The 21605-nt window shown below is 39.7% G+C and overlaps 1 protein-coding gene across 2 annotated transcripts in view; it reads right to left on the reverse strand.

Moving 5' to 3' along the window:
• The window catches only part of LOC135462716 (uncharacterized), a 28497-nt gene extending 13466 nt beyond the window's left edge, over positions 1-15031 (reverse strand). The window contains exons 1-5 of one of the 2 annotated variants that reach the window (XM_064739937.1): positions 14641-15031; positions 6206-6249; positions 4726-4768; positions 924-1022; positions 556-746 (exon numbers count right to left, since the gene is read on the reverse strand). In XM_064739937.1, coding sequence (XP_064596007.1) covers positions 556-746; positions 924-1022; positions 4726-4768; positions 6206-6249; positions 14641-14731 — 468 coding nt within the window. In that variant the 5' untranslated portion in view covers positions 14732-15031. Of the gene's footprint in view, positions 1-555; positions 747-923; positions 1023-4725; positions 4776-6203; positions 6250-14640 lie in introns of both variants that reach the window. The other variant, XM_064739936.1, reaches the window with a different exon arrangement.
• Positions 15032-21605: the final 6574 nt, after the last annotated feature.

Below are 21605 nucleotides of genomic sequence, written 5' to 3' on the forward strand. Positions count from 1 at the left end.
CGAATCCGAAGAAATGTGTCAGAACCCTGAATGTTAGGATCTATTTAAAAAAACAGATTTTCCAGTTCGTGTTTTATTTTTTGAAAACACGATTGTATATATGAGGAATACAGTTAAGCTGATCACGAAGCGTCACGGTATTCGTCAAAGCACAACGATACCTACGTTTTGTGAATTTTGTATCAAAATTTGTAGCTGAGTTTCTGTACATTTGACTGATTGCATTATGACTAAAACTGTTTTCTGTATATCATTTCCTCCATAAAGAGTGTTTTTCAGAATGGATAAAATGTTTGTATAACAAAGCGAGCTGAATGTTAATAGCTACGGCTCAAATTATAAAGAATACCAACGTACTTCTTTTAATAGTAGCGTTACTCCAGTGTCTGGCAAGGTCGGTAATTTTCTCCTGTTCACTTCGGTTGCATTCACTCATAAACTTGACCGCTGACATATAGAAGTGAAAAATTCTTTGATACGGTGTCGAACACTGATCACTCAATCGGTCATTTAAATGCACCTATAAGGTGAAATAATAAGGGGCAAAGGACTCACCCCGGCGTTTGGAAAACGGTCATCGTTGACAACATCGTTATTCCCATCCTCGGAGAAACTCTCGTGAATGCCCTTGGATGGTATGTCGATCTTCGTCTCTACGTGAGTTTCGGGTTTCCCATCAGCCCCTTCTGTTTGCGTCACTTCCTGTTTGACGTCAGAAACAAGCTCGCCGTTGTTTTCGTCTATGACTGAAAGTGCAACGATGTTAATATGTCAGCGTTTCCTAGTTAAAAGTTTTAAAGAAAAGGTCTTACAATTTGATAAATAAGAAGTTTTTTCCTCGAAAAATGTCAACGTTACTATATTACATCAACAACGATGACATCATCATATCGTGAGCCTGCCAATTGCTTTTTCAAACTTACCCGCCTTTTCTGTCTCTTGTACTTCCTGTTCCTTGCCGTTGATATTTTCATATGTCACGTGATGGTGTTCTTCAACTTTTACATTGTCTCCTAAATTAGCTGTAAATCACAAAAAAATGAAGAGATTCCATGTAAAGCAACACACTTAATAGGTTCAAAGTTAATATGCTGATATATTATTCTGTTATTATTGTTGTTATTATTCTGTGCGAATGTTCCTATATGCGCTTATGATCCATGCAAAACTTAAGCAAACTTATACAACTTGTTTGAACCACATTATTACATAAGGATAGCTAACGGGAAGGAGTCCAATGGCTTGTTTCAGTTGAGACTCCCAAAATACATGGTCATCTAAAAACCTAACAAAATACTGTGTGACGTAGAGCATAACGCAAACAAATAAGAGCTTCAATTTCAAAAAACGCCGTATAAGTGCTAGAACAGCTCTCACCCTAATCTACTTGGGCACAATACAATAATATTTAGTTTCGATAAACAGAGATAATGATTTTAATAATTTGATAGACGTGGTTTCGCCATGATATAGCATTTATTTCACCAAAATATTATGGGTTTCTTTAATCATTAGACGTTGATTGATATATTTGATATACAAGTAAGGCATTAATAATGTGATTCACCCTGACCTTGTTTTCATTTCACCAAAATTGTATGAGTTTATGTAAACAATTTATGTCATTTGGGATACTAAGTTACGAACTAATAATGTAATCGATATGGATTCGCCTTAATGTTTTTGTTTCAGCAAATTGCACGAGCCCAAGCAATGCCAGAAACAAGATCTAGTTCTGTCAATGAACGCCATGACGCCATGATATGAAACTAAATCACCAATTAGCTTAGACACACCATAATGTGGATTGAATAAATTTCAACCAGATTACATATAGAGTCTCATTGAGATTCAGGCCGCGTTCTTGGCCTTTACTGAGTCCAATTTACCAATGGCTAGAACTCTCTCGAGACTCGTGACATTTTGCTTTATTACTATTCAATGGTCACTGGTAAAGTCAATAAATGAGGTGTTATAAGGCAAAACTTCCCGCAGTCTTTTTTCCTCTCCCTTTTCCTTATAGCGACACATCTCGCTCGCTGGCTGCGTAGGCGTCCAACAGTTTGACATCTACATAATAACAGTAAAGTAGTAAAGAAACTGCGAGAAAATCGATTATTTCTGGTAATACATCGGAGCAGGTGCCCGTCGCCTGAGGCACTCGAAGAATACCGCGGCTTTAGCTGTCATATAAGCAGCGAGGCAAACCTATTTTTCCAAGTTTCAAATTCCATTACTTCCAAGCCTCTTAGCCGACTTGGCTCGATATTTGGTCATAAAGCCTAGTCGTGCTGAGACATCTATTGAAATGTGATACTTCAACAAGCAAATAAATGTTTGTCACTGAGAAAAAGTGGCAATAAACTACACTGCCATGGCAATAAAATGCCAAACGACAAAAACGCAATACCCTGTGAGTGACGCAAGGAATTGTTTGAAAGGCTCGTTGACGAAAGAACTAAGTTATGCTGTATCTAAGGTTCCAAATGTAAATGATCAACGCCTTAAGAAATATAAATGGAAAAGCTATGTAGACCACGTCACATTGGCTTCACATTAGTTTCTTACCTAATTCACTTTATTAATGAAAACGCTACCAAAAATTTTAAAAAAAATGCTCTTTTAAGATACTTTATCTACCTTCAATGAAAAACTTTCCTCTGAATGTTTCTAGTGTGCACAAGTCCTTTAAGTACGAAGTGTGATTGAGTTTGGTGTAAAAATGATGCATAATTGGGTGTCGCGTTGCATAAAGTTGCGAAAGCCCGTGATCATGTTTGCCCTGTCAGCGCTATTATCTTATATATCTATTATCTTACAGGGGAACAACTGCGTAGGTGAAATTAGTACAAGTAAATCTAAAGTAATTGGGAAATTAATTCATCAACTTATAATTAGTTCTCCTTCATGGCTAAATTAGCTGGTGTTCCCGATGAGAAAACAGCATTCAAGGGAATACGTTGTATGCCTGTGTGTGCTTATAGCTGATCACTGACCCGCTATAGCTCACTTAGGCCCTGTAAATCCGCTCATAGAAAAGTAGCACAGATGTTCGAAATTATATGTCAGAAGTGGACGACGGATGGGACACAATAAGAGGATCACTCAAAGGAGCGAATCGCGGAAGCAATTTCCCCTAAGGTAAGAGTCCAGACCGAAAAAGTCAACCGTTGAAAGGTAAAATCTGGCTGTAGTGTGTGCATTGGTTTTGCTCGTTTACGGCTGCATGGACCCATTCATGCGATGAAGCGATGCGCAAAGGTTGTTTCTATCTTCCTCCACAGGGTTTATTCGACCGCAAACCCGGCAGATAAACACACGGCTGAATGATCCTGTTCGAGTTTTTGTGACCAGGTACCACGGCCAAACAAAGGCCCCTTTGGTTCCATCAACTATAGCCTACGTAGTGCTTGCGTCAATGACAGTTACTAATCAATGTCGTGTATCTTGGCGGAAGTCTGTGTAATGCTACACTTCCCCGCTAGGCGTCGCCAGTGGTCCCAGCGGGGTCATTCGTGCATTAATCATGACGGTTGGTCAGTACCAGCTAAGTGTTAATTAAGAATCCGTTCGTGACAATATGCAAAGGATTCCCTGTGTTTTTGAGAATGTCTTCTCTCAGAATATGGATCTACATACGTAGTACCAATACCCAGGAATTCATTATAATTCATGATAATTATAAGGCCTGCCAGCAACCTGCGGTTGGTCGTGGATTTCTCCAGGGCTCTGCCCGGTTTCCTCTCATCATAATGCTGACCGCCCACGTCTAAGCAAAATATTCGTAAAAGACCAATCAAGTAAATAAACAAATATACATATACATACTTTACGACACAAAAGCTCAATGCGTTTAGTTGAAACCCAGAAATATATGTTACCACCGCAGACATCGCGACCATTTTGTCATCATTACCACACCACAGTGACACAGCATCATAACATCTATTAATACTATCCTCTACAAGTTCAGCTTGTCGCCCGGGGGTGCCTAGCGGATAGACCATCAACAGCTATTAACACAGGATCTGTGCCGACCGTTTGTTTAAGTAATAATCACTCAGCAGAGCTTGGCCGTGCTTTCTTCCTGTTCCCTTACCCAGTGCTGATGATAAACATTATCTGAACGCCTCCACTGTTTGTGGTGGGAGAACTGAATGTTTCTGTCCCTTTTTAAAAGTATTACGAATCATTAGTTACATTAGCATCCGATACGTGCAGAAAACGCCATGCTCCGTGTCCCAAAGTTGATTGGGAAAAGCCGATTTTTTTATGTCTGATGAGATGGTTTTGTTTTAAAATTTTGAACGTTTTTCTGAAATTCTTCACTGTTTTCATGAACAAATCAATGGAACCGTATCGACCAGCAATTAGAAAATGAAAACGATCGTCGTCGATAAGACAATGACAATGATTGCAAGCAATGAGATAACGACAATGATTGCAAGGAATGGGATAATAACAACGATTGTAAGGCATAAGGTAATAAAGATAATTGGTAACTATGGGATAATGATACTGTTTCCATCAATGAGATAATAGCAATGCTCTTCAGCAATGAGACAATAACAATGATTGTAAGGAATGTGATGATAAAGATAACTGAAAACAAAGAGATAATAATACTGTTTCCATTAATGAGATAACAGCAATGAATGTAAGGAATGAAGTAATGTCGGTGATGGCTGGCCTCGGGATGATAAGGACGATGAAGATTTTACTCACTGCCTTGAACGAGTGATTCTAGTTCCCGCTCCTGCTCATTGATCTGTGAAACCAGAAGAAAAAATCCAATATGATAAGCTTATGAAAGGACACTGATAAATTTAAGCATCTGCCTTAGAAATAGCGTTCATTTATATGTGAAGCCCAACTAAGAAAACCCAGTCTAAACTTATGAAAGACTGTTGCTAAATTGAAATGAAACAGATGGGAAAAAAATGTTGATACCCTTAACATTGCGGAAGATAGTTCATTCATTTATCTGTAAAACCCAAATAAGAAAATCATATCTAAGCTTATGACATGAAAAGCAATTTTTGCCAAAAAAAAAAGGCAAAACGAAATGGTGATAGCCTCAACATCACAAATACATCATACCATTTAATTTGACGAGATTTCTTAGATTTGTGACACAAAGAAAGAAAATCTAATATAAACTTATAATAAAAAAGATAAAAAAACGGTCATAGCCTTATCAACATTGCAAATATTGGATATGCTTTAAAATGCGAGGCGCTATTAGCCTAAAAAGTAACGCTGAATCAGTACGCTTTGAAGCCGTACGAAATGAAAAGCTGAGCAGAAATTTAACGTGTTATGGCCATTGTCTATTGAACCTTCCGTCCAGTCATTATTCGAGCTTCTACAACCATGTATAACCACGATGTATGAGGGTTATGTGTTTCTCTATTGTTAAAAGTCTTAAAATAATAATGAAAACAGGGAAAGTTTTAAAGCCGAACCATTTTCTTAAATGAAGACAAATGTGCTGGCAATTGGAAAGACAAAGAGTTCCGATCAATGTTAGCGCTGGGATTTTGCCTTTAGATAGGAAATCCATTAGCCATCATTAATAAGTAACCGTTTTCGGGGTCATAGTCATGCTTTCTATTTAATGAAAATCGGGATCTAAAATAGCTTTGTGATAAAAAAAATTATAGTATTAGCAATAATGAGAATATTATCCAGAAAGAGTTTTCACCCCCACACATTCCACGCGAAGGGAAATTAATCAATTTGTCACAAAGACTTCCGGGTGACAGCTTCGTCATTAAGGCTGCGAAAAAAGAGTTTTCGTTCTATTTTTTTTTTTTTTTGATATTCATTTTCCAGTTACCTTCTCGTGATGTTTTATTGCGCGTCTGTGTCCCCGAACAACGCCACAATCAAGGGCTTTTTCTTATGCATTGGCCGTCAGTTGTATGGATTGTGGAAACCGATGTGCCCAGAGTAAACCACCGACGTAAGGCAAGTTACTGATGAACTTTTCCATGCCTAACGTACAGATAAGCACATCGAATTTCGTGGGAGGCAAGTTACACGACGTAAACCATCTGAGCAGAGTCTTCGACCGCGTTATACTGTCAACGAGGAGCCACGATCAGTGAGACCCGGAGAATGTACAAATTCTTTGTCCAAGGCCGGGGTTGAACCCACGCCTCATGTGTCCTTGCGGTTGAAAGGCAATGACCTTTAACCTTACCTGTTTAGCATCGTCCTGTACCTGGCGCAACGCTTCTGTTTTTCCTGTAAAAAAAAGAACACAGATAAGTTTAGTTTTACTTGCGTTTGGATGTGAAATGTGCAAAGAAGATATGGGGTGTATCAAAAAGTAATCACCTTTGAGTGCATAAATAAACAATCTTTCACCAAAATAAACACCCCAGAATAATGATAAACAATTACAAGGTATTTACGTTATTAATAACTTTGCTTTATTAAATTTAGATTTTGTCGAATAAAACGGCCTTGGTTGTTACACGTGTGTTTCGCAAATCAGCTCGGTTGTATGATTTCTGGACAGTGGGTCTTGTAAATATTACTGTCTTTAATAACTGATTTACTGTCATTCGCATCCAAGAAACAGGAGAGAAGCAGTACGGTGTTTCTCGCAAACGTTCTAGACCAATTTCTTCCGCTTCGCTTAAACAGAACTTACTAAAGATTTACTTAAATCACACCACTTCCGGCTTGGGAGGGAAATTCCCTTTATCACACATTGCCCAGTTTTGCGCGTAAGAACACATGACTTCCCGGAAGTTGTAAAAGAGAGACGCTTTTAGGTTCCGTGATTTTGTTTCTCTCTTATTGGCACTTATTACCCAGTGGGAGCCAGTCAAAAAAAAAGGAATGAAAACTACTGGGTTTAATTGTAATGACTAGGGAGTATAACAAAAATGATTATGGCTGGGGGGCAATGTCCGTGTTGTCCACCGTCAAAAAAGAATAGAGTAGGTTAGAGCTTCAGTACCATTGTCCCTTAGCTCAGTAGTGCCGTGTTAAATGGCTCTACCATTACGAAGGGCCGTGTAAATTGCATTTCTCACCCTCAAGCCAATGACATTAACCCGTAAAAACAACAGGCTGTCTCCTGAGACCTGAGTGAGGATGTACCGAAGAGAAATGCCAACCCAATTTCCGTGTGTCCTTGAAATAACGGGTAGTTCTTGGAATCGGTATCAAGTTCACTTAAGGCCTTCTGTGTGAATGTCGTTCATTGAACTGTACAACGCTATTATATCAAGATGTATTCAACACTGCAGTCGGATAAATAAGTTATCACTAAACAGAACAAAATGCACTTGACTCCTTCTTGTGAGCTTCTAAGCAAGTACAAATTTAGTAAAAAGCCATAGTAAATGATGGTATTTTTTGTTATCTGAATGAACCAGAGTTTTGGGTGTTTCCTTGAAGGTTGCTACAAGGCGAAATCCGGTAATGAGCAAAAAAGATTGACAAATTAATGGTCAAACTTGTCATGTTTTTCCGAGCTTAATTTATCTTTTCAAGGTGTTCAAGGATCGTTAATGAAGCAAAAAGGAAGAAAAATTGAATTAACAGAAAACCTACTAAACGAGATCATGTCACTATTTTCGGAAGATGCAATTTATAGATGTCCAGAAGGATACACTTTTTGAGTTTTAGTCTCAATGAGGAATTGCTGACGGTTTGTGAATATAATTAAGGGATGTATACGTTCATCGTATAGAAAATACTAGAATTCATGGACAGTTGCAATCAAAGGGCAACTGGCTTGGCTGTAGTTTTCGATTAACAACAACTTATGAAACAGCAGGATTCACCATTTGGATGCTTACTTATTTCATTCGCCAAGAACATTCTTTTCCCCATCACCATGAATCCGTCTAGATTTCATACTTTATATTTTTTTTCCTAATTTTTTGCTGGTTTGTATTGAACGCTTGATTGTGAAATTGGTCGTGAGCTTATTGACTTTGCACGTTCATTATGGATGGTTGGTATAATAATCCTTCCACCCCGATAGCCTAAACGGACGTCCTGGTTCCATAATCGCAAAGTCAATTCCCAAAATAACGTTCACAACAAACCACCGAAGAGCTAATAAAGTATGTACATAAAGTACAAAATTACGACAGAAACTTGCCAGAGAAACAGTTAACAGTCTTCAATGATATAGGAAAGACGCAAGGAATGTTCTTGGCGAATGAGTGAAATCATTTACGGCACCCCTTCTGTTTGTGGAGACGACGACCACCATTTATGTGTACCAGCCCACAGTGAGGGCGTATATCGTGGACTGTGATGTTGCTACACACAGAAACAAAACTGCGTTTTCCGTAAAATTCTCCAATGGCTACAATCCTCCCACAGTGGTCTTGTTCTACACCATTCATCAGTCTGAATAATTAAGACTGTTAATTTCCTTTTCTTCGATGCCTGCGAGAGAGGGGGCCATGATTAAAGGCTTCCCTGGCGGCCATAGTCATCGGTAGATCAGCTTTGCTGTTGTTTGGGCGAATAGATCTGGTCTCTGTAGGACACTGCTGGTAATTTACGCGAAAGGCTTTGAAGACCTACGCGATCCCTCCTGGACGACTCGCTACAGCCTCTGAGCAATTACCACCCGTGCTGATTCATACTGTGAGAGACTATCGAGTCCGTGAGCGTATAAATTTTTCAAACTCAACATAGCGATTGAGTTTCCGTGGATAAGAGCTAATTACCCTGTAGCACATCCAACTGGTCTTCTTGTTCTTGAGGTACTAGCCACAAGCGTATCACAGTATAGTTGTATAGTTAACTCTTTGAGTGCAACATGCAACTCAGGGGCGCTTTAAGACATACTCTAGGGAGCAAACCCGACCGTTCCTTGCAGGAATCGTGAATGATTGCCGAGTAAATGAAACTGAAGAATTTACTTATTTATTTGATTGGTGTCTTACACCGTACTCAGAATATTTCACTTATACCACGGTAGCCAGCATTATGGTGGGAGGAAACCGGGCAGAACCTGGGAGAAACCCACGACCATCCGCAGGTTGCTGATAGACCTTTCCACGTAGAAACTGTAGAAACAACGCAGTGAATGCTTTTATGATTTTATTTACGTTGTGTGTAACAAAATATCTCACAGGTTTCTCCACACTCTTGATAATCGTCGCTTTTTTTAAAGGTTCCTTCGAATAGAAATGTAAATATACGTTGTCCAACAAGTTCAGAGCAGGGTACTGAATCCCGTACTTCCGCATACTTTCATTTCGTTGCTTTATGTGACGCTTGGATTTCGTATGTCTATTTTTTCGTACAATCCAATGGTACAGACCACAGGCCGATTCCACGAATCCATTTCTGACTTAAATCAAAATTTAAAGCCTTTTCACAATGCTTAGTTTTTGGTATTGGAAGTTGAAATTTATTTAATTCTTAGGCCCTAAAAATAATTTCTACAATTGTATTTCACATTTTGACTGAAGTCAGACCTGGCTTTGCGAAATCGGCTCCCCATTCCAACACTAGTGTCCAACGGCTTAGAAAGAGGCAGGGAAACGAATACAAATAAGAAACATTCACTCAAGAACTCAGCCCAGCATTCCGTAAATGGAAAATTTTATCGTTATACAGTGAGTGATTATTGCAGCGTTCGACAGAGAGAAAAGCGGAATAGAGAAGAGCAGATGTTCACGCCGTGTTGGTGGAAGACAAGAGATGAACGTTAGACGGCGCAACATGAGCGCCCTCAACCGCTTACATTCTCACCAAAGCCACACAAACAGTGAGAACGAGGAAATCTAAGTCCTTGTTCAAGGCCGGCCTTTCAACTCTCACCGCGTGTGTTAGATAACAAAGATAAAGAAAGGCACGCACCTTTAACCACGAGACCGCGACCAGCTCCTTTATGTACTGATGGTGAAATGATGAGAAATATTCTCTATATATGTATTCATATAATGTCATTTTCGATATGTCATCATCGAGCTACATTGGACCGAAGAAGACGGGCGTGACCAGCGCACCGAAACAATGGAGTGCGATAATCGTTGCCGAAGCCCGTTAACAGATATGTTTTGTGGAAACGTGCGTGTTACTGACACGTAGGCAATGGTACACGAACAACTCTCCTTCTGTTAAATCCATTAAGCCATCAATACCCATGCGATTGTGATTATCTGAGCCAAACAATGACTAGGTGAACAATGAATGAGGGACAGGATGTCATTGTTTGCGAAATAGTACCTTTCACTACTGTTTTCTTCAGCTCATCGGCATTATTTTCTATGCATGTGTTCTATGCGGAGTAAGCTTATACCAAGCCAATATTCTGTCCTTTGGAAATCGGTCTTTCAGTTTTCAATAATGCATTTGAAATGTATTTCGAATACTGCCAGGAGTCCCACCTAAAGTTTAATGACACTACGATTGTTGATTTATTAAACCTTTGCCAAGAATGTCACCGAGTTTGACTTTTGGTACGCTTCTAATTTCCACTGTTCATTACACAGTATAACAACGAGCAGTCTTCATGCAGCGTACTGTGGAAAATGGAGGTTGAACCGAATAGACAAAGAGCCAGTAATGCTCAAATAAAACAGCCCTGGAATAGCTGTAATTAAAAACAAGCTTTACACATAGCACAATTACTCTGTGGTGGGATATATGGAGGCCTCCCATGAATATTCTCTTTTAGCAAAGTGCTAATGACCAAACTGAATGTTGTTGTGCTCCTTGGAAACAAGTCATTTTTAACGCGCCGTCTTTCTATGACCCACTTAAGCAATAACTTTCATAACAACTTTTGTATTTTCTAACAACGCTACTTAAAAAACAATTACGTGACCTGTTTTGCGACGTATTGAAATGGATGACGTGTAAAAGTAGAGTAAATGCAGTGGGAATAATTTTTCTTTTTTTTTTTTTAAAAATATCACTTCTTTCTGAAAACGACTTATTGTAAAAGCCAGTTCTAAAAAATAATTACTGCTTGACATCTTTTGCTAAAGTCAAAAGCTCTATTACAGACAGGATTAGTTGATTTGAAAGAGACAAGCTAGGGAAGCCTGGACCGAATAAAGCACTACGATCTCCCGGCATTTCCTACCCGGCGAAATCTCTTTGAGAGATTATCCGAACAAAAGCATTTTTTGCCCTTCCAAAAATTGACATTTATTTCCTGTTAATCTTTGTGGGTGAACGTTTTACATGCTGTTCCTCCTCACTCGTTTGACTTAAAGTGCCTGGAAAAAACCAGCGACCTTCGGGATGTTATTGTCGACATTTCTCACTTGACGAGTGTCATGAAGGTGGAAGTGATCTTCGCTGAACATCATACAATTTTACACAAGAGAGCATGGTCGGCAGCCTACTTGTTATCAAAAGTTCCAAGCAGCAAATGAAAGCAAAGGAATTTAGAATAAAACTTTCTAGGGTTTAATAATTAGAGTGGTATTCGGCCGTGGGTTTCCGCCGGGCTCTGTCCCTTGTCCTCCTAAAACACTGCTGGCCGCCGTGGTATAAGTGAAATACTCTTAAATACGGTGTAAAACCCCAATCTGGTAAGGTCTGCCAGCAACATGCGGATAAAAGTGGGATTTCCCTGGGGTTTGCCCGGTTTCTTCCCACCATAATGCTGGTTGCAGCCGTATAAATGAAATATTCTTGAGTACGGTGTAAAACACCCATCAAATAAATGAACGAATAAGTTGACTGGTATTCCAGATTGTTATCACCCGCACGGCGGAGGTTTGCTTTAAGAACTGTGTCCACTGTACAGATTTTGGTGGAAACCACCGCGCCTGCTAATCCACAGACTTCAAACCGAACCATCGGTTTTGGCATATGAACAATTTCATTAGTCAGGAAGTCAGGGCAATTATTTATGCTTAATGAGATACGATTTCGGCGGCCAAATGTTTTATTCACCTCCTAAACGAATTTCTTCAATACTGATCTACGATAGGATTCAGCAGTTAATTAGGCTGTTGTTAAAAAAAGTGAAAATTACATAATTGACGGATTGCTTCTGATTCCGAATTGATCCGCTTTTTAATGGAATTACTTTCCGTGAATGGCAAAGTTGGCAACGACCGCTTAACGACAGTCGCTTGTGAATTAGCGGTTCTGACGTAAGCCAGTCAACTCAACATCCAGTATACAAAGAGCCTTTACATCAATACTGCTCATTTATCGATAGGTCGGTTTTCCGTTTTTATGGAGTACTAAATAATAATTAATTAATTAATTAACCAGTGTTCTTATTGAAATATGCTAAATTTCTCTTATACATTGTGGCAGGGATTGATTTCTTTGGTTTCCAATAATCAATCCAGTCTCTCTGCCATAAAAAAGTACTACCATATGGTTACGCGAATCGGTGTAAAAAGGTTAGGGTAGACTCCATTAATCAAACAGTCATACCTTATGTGATGCACTAAGCGTGTTTTGATGAAATCCTATTCGATAATACACATAACACGCGAGTATAGCCTGCTTGTTCAACTACGCATACATTATAATATGTATAACACATACTAATAAACAAGCCGAAGAGTATAGACATTGAAATAACTTCCAAGACAAGTATGACTTGAAGAAGAAAAACTTTAAGAAATTTTTTTAAGTTTTCTATAGTTTACAAACCTTTGTCATTTCATTTTGTTCACGGTCCTCCCCAAGTACTTGAGGCATCTGTATAGCGCTAGATAATGTAACATATGTCTGCCATGCAAAGGCTTGCCAACAGCCACAAAATCAACCTAAATTAACTTTTTGTACAAACTAATATCAGTTAGGAATATATGACAAATTTGTATCATGGGCTCTATATAAATCAGGTCGAACTGAAGTTTCTGAATGGACTACGACTAACTTACGATGTGGAATACGCTGTATTAGGTAGAGTGTGTTAAAGGACTAGGGCTATGTTACTGATTCCGCATTTCCTGCTTTTAATGACCAAGAACATTCTCCTGTTCAAAAGGAAAATTCTGTGATTATTTTTTTTATTAGCATACGCAGTATTACGTGTGATTATCCATCTGACTCGGCAGTCGGTTTGTTTATGAAGCAGTCATTAATTTTTCTGACTGGACCGAGTGGTTGGTTTGAACAACTGCTCTTCACTGCCATTGACTTCGGGCGGTCTCTTTGAGACAACGGGAGGGATTCGAATGTAGCAGATGCCCTTGATACGAACGGCATCGGAATCACAGTAATATATAGGCATGAGCCTTCGGAAACAGAACAGTTATTTGATGGCAAGTTTTAACAAGTAATTGCATAGGGCGACGTATCGCTGGATGTGTACAGAATGTGAATTTCAGTTCCAAAAGCTGTATCCCCGATAAGAACGTTCTCGTCAAAACCAGCAATTCTCTAAGAAAGGAAGACGTCCGACAGGAATAAAGAATGGTGGTCATAGCGCAAATAGTTGCAACATAGTTTTATAGGATTCAGTCTGGTCTGGTCTGATAGCTATATAAGATAAGATTTATTTATTTATTTATTTGATTGGTGTTTTACGCCGTACTCAAGAATATTTCACTTATACGACGGCGGCCAGCATTATGGTGGGTGGAAACCGGGCACAGCCCGGGGGAAACCCACGACCATCCGCAGGTTGCTGGCAGACCTTCCCACGTACGGCCGGAGAGGAAGCCAGCATGGGCTGGACTTGAACTCACAGCGACCGCATTGGTGAGAGACTCCTGGTTCATTACGCTGCACTAGCGCGCTAACCGACTGAGCCACGGAGGCCCCTATAAGATAAGAAGAAAATTCTATAGAGACCTCGAAGAAGTGTACACATCACAGCCATTGTTTCAAGCTAGCGGCAATACGGCAGCAAACCAAGCCCTCCCGAATACAACGTGACGACTGGCGCGCAGAACGTGTATACTTCATGTAATTTGACACGAACTCTTCAAATATATATATATATATATATATATATATATATGATATGATCAAGAGATCAAAGTTAAGGTACATGATAACCATGGTATATCTGGAAGTATCAATCCGCATTGAGCAAGGTATAAAATAACAACTGCTTCAAACTGCTCTTTGATGGATTCAAGAACTAGAATAGTTTCAGAATGTTACAAATGCTTGATACAAGTCTGATGTGAATATAGGTTGTACAAGAATAACGGCTTATTTTGGAAAACAAATGTTGAAAATGCTTTGTACTAGGGTGGACATGATCTTAAGACGTGTAAGACCGACGGCTTCAAACTGCTCTTTGTGGTTTTGCTTTGTAAAACAAACAGCTTAGGAACAGGAGAAATACTTGGTACGGGGACAGTGTGAAAGCTGTACATGAGTTTCAAGGTTCTGAAAGAAAATCGGCTTCAAACTGCTCTTTGTGCTTTTCTTTTAGAAAACAAGTAGCTTAGGAACAACAAAAATACTTGGTAAGGGATCAGTGTGGTGGCTACACAGGAGTTTCAAGGTTCTGAAAGAAAATCGGCTTTAAACTGTTCTTTGTAGTTTACTTTTAGAAAATAAATAGTGTGTGAACAGAAGAAACACATGGTACGCGGTCCATATGGAAGCATAGCACCCTTCCATTCCATAATTGTGTTGGTTACAATATGGACGGGATACTGTATACATTTTTATTCATTCATTTGTAATTTTGTAATAACTTGTAAAACTTACCTGCAGTTTTTGACAGAACTGGCGCCGAATAGCACGTACTGAAGAGAACCAGTAGTACAATTCCAACAGACTGGCTTGCAACTGGCTTCATTCTCCTTTGCCTTTCTTCAATGGATAAAACTTTTCTTTTCTTATTGAAAAGCTATTTGGTGTTTCTCGCTTCTTTATCCCTTCAACTCCAAGCAAAGACGTCTTCCAAGCGGCTCCTTTATAGAGGGAGCTCCAGATGTGGGCCGCTGTCTAGCTATACCGTTGGATTCCTGGGTTAGAACTTGTCAATCGACTACCGCAACGTTCTGTCCTATAGCGCTGGTGGCGGGTTGGAAAATTCACCGGTGTCTGGAAAGGCCGCTCTTTCTCGTCGCAACGATCGCTCTTGCTTCCTCGTCTATCTTCGGGCAAACAGTGAAGGAACTCGCAGCTGAATCCTCTAAACCCACGACATCCTCCGTGGCATGGCAACGGGCGACCACGTGCCTGCCGGACAAGCGAGATGCGAGCCAATCAGCGCGCAGCATCGATCAGCCAGTTCCATCGATGCCGTCTTCCACGGAAAGCAATCGAATGAAGATTTAACGATGTCCGCTGACGTCAGAGCTCTCTGCCCACGTAAAATCTGCGTGTATTTTTAGCACGGGACGATCGAAAAGTATTGAACTGTTGCCAGCGACTGCCTGCTCAGAATACAGATTCCATTGAGATTATTTGGGCTGATATGATGTGTATATATTACACGAGGACACCCGCATTGAAAGCCTTCATCCATCAGAATTTGGCGGTATTCACTACGACTGATAAGGCTCAGATTGTTTATTCTGGTTAACAGTCTGCTGCCGGCAATCGCATTATTCCCCAGGGACTGTCTAGCTTTATTCTATACGCTCGCCACCAGCCATCGACCATAATAACGCTATCTACTTTTTCATACATACACATACATACATATTTTATTTTGGGTGGGTATCAAATTGTATCCTGGTGTGTAAATACTATTCACCCAGTTCTGACAAGGAAACACTTTACGGATGGTAATGTATCTGAAAAAGCAAGACTTATTTAGAAGTGGTAGTATATAGCCAGATGGCGGCCGAAATACATGAAAGAATAAATTATGAAATATTACCAAAACTCGCTTGGAATATTTTACAGCATGATACTATTGATAGACAAGCTTTCATTCCTGTAAGAAATCTTCCACCACTAACGTTGACCCATCGAGCTAAAGCAGTAACAGTGTCGCCATATGGATCAAAATTTGTATTTTTGTATAATGGGAACAGAAAGGCCAACCAAAGTTGAACATCTGTTGCGATCAATGTTTCATTTTCTTATCTAGCTACCTAATATCAGTCTACCTCATGGCTCCAGACACTGTCGTAAGGACTAAAGTCGTGGAGACCAGCTTGGTAATATACGATAGTGACGAAAAAGTGGTGATATCAAAGCCATGATGACACAGTCGAGAAAACACAATCGTGAAGACACAGCGGGTAATACACTTCAAAACATAGCCGTGAGGAATCAGTCGTGCAGACACAGTCATGAAGACATAGTCGTGAACAGACAGTCGTGAAAACACAGCAGTCAATAAAAAGACCAAATATGTTTAGAGAGCTAAGTACATTGTTTATTTTATTTGATGGTGTTTTATGTCGTGGAGAGGCTTCATTTCTGGCACGATTCCAATAATATTAGAAGCACGACCATCCGCAGGTTGCTGATAGACCATTCCACGTATGGCCAAAACGCACGCGTTGGTGTGAGACTCACGGGCCATTGCGCCGCGCTGGCGCGCTAATCACGTTGGAGGTGAAGAAGCGAAGGTTGTACGTGATACTGTCACATTGAACGTGTCTTCGGGGTCTAACCACACCACGAGAACTGTCCTCGCTTAACAGCTCTTTAAACTTGGAAATAACTTGGAATAGTGTTGAATAACCTATGACTGAGTTTCAAACATATATACCGGCGTATATATGCTAATAAATATAGATCAAAGGCCTATTTTAGTCGTTAAAACATACAAGCTGCCCTTTCACGTTAACATCACTACCACGGTCTCCAAAACAAACTTAAGGTTTCAACATGATGAGTTCAAATTTTCTTTCAAAAAAATCAGTTTTCTTTGCGGTGATATTGATGCCCAACATGTCGATGCGTAGACGTTGTGGCTTTCTGTGATGCTAACGAAAGGCAATTTTGATAGAGATTATAAGTGATTTTATTATTAGTAACTGATTGTGCCTGTTATGACACGAGTATTACGTGTTGCATAACCACAATTCTATTTTAAACGAACAACGCCCACCGGGGAAACTGCCTGTTATCTTCATTTGTGGGGTCATGGTACCAGCGAAGCGATCTTCATTACGGCATTCGATGACACAGGCCTATACAACGTCCAATGCGGCCAATACAACTCGGCTAATATAACCTCTGGACATATTTTGTGCCTGGTTGCGTTGTTTCCGTGTAATAAGAAACACACATGATAGCGATCTTAGTATCATTATCATCGAAACGCCATGCATGTTAAATTAAAAGTTCCTATCCATAAGCAACTGATTTATTCAAATACCTGTCAACTTCTACATGCCACTTAAAGTGCAATAACATACACAGTGAATTAATAAAGACCAGAGCAAAAGTTATTTCTTGAATGCCTTATTGAACACAGGTCATCAACAGGAAGACAGAGAACCATCGGAATGATAACTCGCTGCAGCTAAAATTTAGGGGTGACAAGAAGTATACTTAATACTATGCACTGGCTAATTTTTGTTATCGTCGTCGTCATGATCATCATCATTATCATTGTTATCATCATCATCATCATCATCATCATCATCATCATCATCATCACTATCATTATTGTCATCACCATCATCGTTGTCGTCACCGACATCACCACCATCGTCGTCGTCGTCGTCATCATCATCATCATGTCTCTATCATCGTCATAATCATTATCACCTGTGTATCATCATTGTTGATCATATCGTCATCAGTAATAGGACTTTCACAATATCACCGCTTCTATTTCGTTTCGTTCCAAACAATCCTTTGAACGTTTTCAATATTTTTATTGTCACAAAGTCCAACCCAGTTACAGGTTTGTTATAACTAGGTCTCTCCCCACATTATCATACCTTCAGTTACATTATCTTACTAATCTGGTTTCTAAATCGATGTTGGCTTCCAGTCGGCCTTGCGCACTAAAGAAATTTAACCGATTGGTCAAAACAGATCCTTCGTTCTAGTAGTTATAGTCTTTGGAGGACGGATGTCTTTTGATACGTAAGGGTGAAGAATACAGAAATCGAGATAGAGAAATGCAAGATTAGTGAAACCGTGTGATGTCATGGCTCATCCCGCGTAGGTTGTCGAAAACCACGCAAGCATAATGATTTAATTAATCTCCGGTTGTAGAGTTCTCACGCAACCCTTCATAAAACCCGCTGGTCGAGAACACAATATTCGAGTTTTCTTGCAGGGTTTGTGACACACTGCACGATAATAGCAAGAGTATTGCGCGGTTTTACTGGTCTTCACAAAATTCGACCCGTTATAATACTTGCGGGCCTTTTTTTTACGAAAAAATCGCGCGGCTATTGTTATTCGGTTTGAACTGAACGCGAATTACACTCCAAATGTTCCAAAGTTTCAGAGAAGGGGATGAGGCCAATACGCCGAATTGTCAGCATTATCATCAAAACATATCTTGAAATCGTGTCCTTCTCCTCTTAGTTAACATCCTTCCTGCTGTTTTCTTAAAAGCATGACAAGCCCTAAACCAAAACTCGGCCTCGACATTTTGTAGTAAAAGCTCCTAAATATCGCGGATTCTCTTACGTCATAATTGTGTTAGCCTTTCTAGCCAAACGGTCCTCTGATTTCGTTACGGTTAGTCTGAAGGACATAGCACAATCTCGTGTAAACGAAACTATTTGTTATGCTACTTTATACTGTGCATTGGCCTGTGCATGTATCACTACCTATCCGTAAGACAGTTGTGATTAATAGACATCCAAGGTAACAGAACCTTGGCAAACTGACTGGATTGTGGACGGATATATTTAGAGTGAAATTGCGGTAGATTATGCTCAGACCTGTTGGACTTAAATCAATTTGATATTCATCCCATTTGCAGAAAAATGGAGACGGCTGCAACCATGCAGTAAACATATAACGTACACGTGTACGGTATGTTTATTTTATACGTTTCATTCGTATTTTACGGCGTATTCGAGAATATTTCACTTATACGAAGGTGGTCAGTATAAACGTGGGAGGAATCTGGGCAGAGACCTGGGGAAAACCCACGATCATACCCAGGCTGCTGGCAGACCTTCTCACATACGGCCGGGGATGAAGCAAGCATGAGGTGGGCTTAAACTCCGTGACCGCATTGGTGGTGTACAGTATATCTTCACTCTATGATATACACATGCACATATAACCAATATATAACTATGTAGGCCTACACAGGGTAGATAATATAACTGTGTGCATGGTATTATTCTGTACATAGTGTATAACTATGTACACATGTAGATAGTATAATTGACACCTATCCTCACCAGGCAATATTAGTTACAAGTCTATAGTTGTAAGTTCCGCACGCCCTTTTGTTAGTGTTGCGAAAAAAACGTCCCCTATGAACCTCTACCAGGAATTTAAGGGGAATTGTCTCAGGGGACAAGGATTATCAGGCCCGTGATATTTTGAGCTCGCGAATTGAGACACGGTGTCTTGAGGCCAATCGTATTCATGTATATATTTATTTATTTGATTGGCGTTTTACGCCGTACTCCAGAATATTTCACTTATACGAAGGCGGCCAGCATTATGGTGGGAGGAAACAGGGGAGAACCCGGGGAAAACCCACGACCATCCGCAGGTTGCTGCAAGACCTTCCCACGAACGGTAAAATTACTATTAACCCGCAAAAGATATCACATTTGTCTGGTAGATAGACATGGACAGTGATTACTGTTTACTGATTACTGCTTACGTAAGCCTGAAAATAGTGTCAGCTACAATAGTTTAGCACATAATGCTAGATAGATCTACAGGCGGTTTAAATTTAACGTGAGTGTTAAACCGGTATAAGTCCACAGCCTGATTTCAAAGTATAGTGCCTATATGATATATGATCACTGGGTTTATTTCATTCATGTTATACATGCACTAGAAAATTATTATTTTTTCCTGTCTACCCCATGCTAATGTGGAACAACGCAAGTATATATTTGCTTATTTATTTATTTATTTATTTATTTGTTTATTTGATTGGTGTTTTACGCCGTACTCAAGAATATTTCACTTATACGACGGCGGCCAGCATTATGGTGGGTGGAATCCAGCCAAAGCCCGGGGAAAACCCACGATCATCCGCAGGTTGCTGCTAGACCTTCCCACGTACAACCGGAGAGGAAGCCAGCATGAGCTGAACTTAAACTCACAGCGACCGCATTGGTGAGAGACTCTTGGGTCATTACGCTGCCACAAGAATATATCTAACAAGCTCTTGTTTACTGTTTCAGCTACTGTATATAGGGCCTCAGTAAATGTAGATAACAGATCAGCTACTAAGTTGTCAAATTAAGTAGATATGTCAGTCTATACACTACCTTCAGTCTTAGGCTTTGCCTATTTCATCTTATTTTTCGTGTAAATCCGAATCTATTTCTATATATAAAGTACGAAAATAGGACGGAATCATTAAAGGAGAAGCAGTCAATAGTTTCCAGTGATGTTGGAAAGACGCAAGGAATGTTGTCAGCAAATGGGTGAAATCACTGTTCAAACTGTGAACCGTACTATGGTCAATTTCTTTTAGAGATTCGCCGATATTCAGCTGTCCGTAAAATCAGTCATGCTCGCTACCAAAATTGCCTTCAATCAGTTATACGTAACACAAGCTGTACACACGGATATGCTTGGAATTTATATTGTTGCTAGGGTCATGAAGTTAGAAAAATTTTCTAATTCATAATGTTAGATAATCATAAAGTCCATAAGCTCCGTTTCGACGGCAAGAACCAATTGCCTCGGGTGACACCATAATTATTCAAAAGCCAGTGGCAAGCTGGGTTTTGGGCGGAGCTCAACATGTTTCGATGGAAGGTAACATCAGTTACCAGGACTGCTGTCGACTTTACTGTAAACGTTTATTTGTAATCGTTCGCATGTTTTAATACAATATAACCTTAAGAAATGAATTTTACTTTATCTCTTGTAGTATATGATCTCAGGGCAGTATAGTTTTAGAGATGAATATTAGGAATTTAAAACGATCTAGTCATTCGTAGAGACGGTAGTCTAGGCCGTCTTATTACACGGTGTTTGTTCTAACCGCTTGTTGACGTAGCCATAGTAACACAGGTCACTCTCTACGCCCAATGTCCAGCATGCAACTTGTTTTTAAATGATTATTACGTCGCCCGAGGCAATGAGTTCTTGGTGTTGAAGCTAAGCTTATGGTGTTTAACATTACGAATTAGAAAAAGTATTCCAACTGCATTTTTTTTTTGCACTGACGTCAACGTCCAACCTATCTATGTGGAGAGTTTGGTTTTTTACGAGACAGTGACTAAAGGCAATTTTGGTAGCGAGTATGACTGATTTTACAGACAGCTGAATATAGGCGACTCTAATAGAAATAAGCTACAGTATCTAAGTTGTCGATTATAAAATATGTATCTCAGTTGCGCTTTGATTACAAGTGTTCGTATAGCCAACCTAGCGATCTAATTAAACACGATGCTTATACAGCCCCTCACAACGGGTTAAGCGGTATTAGACATAAGGGCATAAAGCGGTAGTCTTTACTATTTTGTATTTTCAGTTTTATTTTGTGTATGTTAAATCAAACAGCTACAACCAATGTCTCATGGCGTTACACTAATAAGGGTTGATGAAAACAGTAATGATATCACATTCTCAATTCTCGACAAGAGCGG

This window comes from Liolophura sinensis, chromosome 2 (assembly GCF_032854445.1).
Source record: "Liolophura sinensis isolate JHLJ2023 chromosome 2, CUHK_Ljap_v2, whole genome shotgun sequence".
NCBI lineage: Eukaryota > Metazoa > Mollusca > Polyplacophora > Chitonida > Chitonidae > Liolophura > Liolophura sinensis.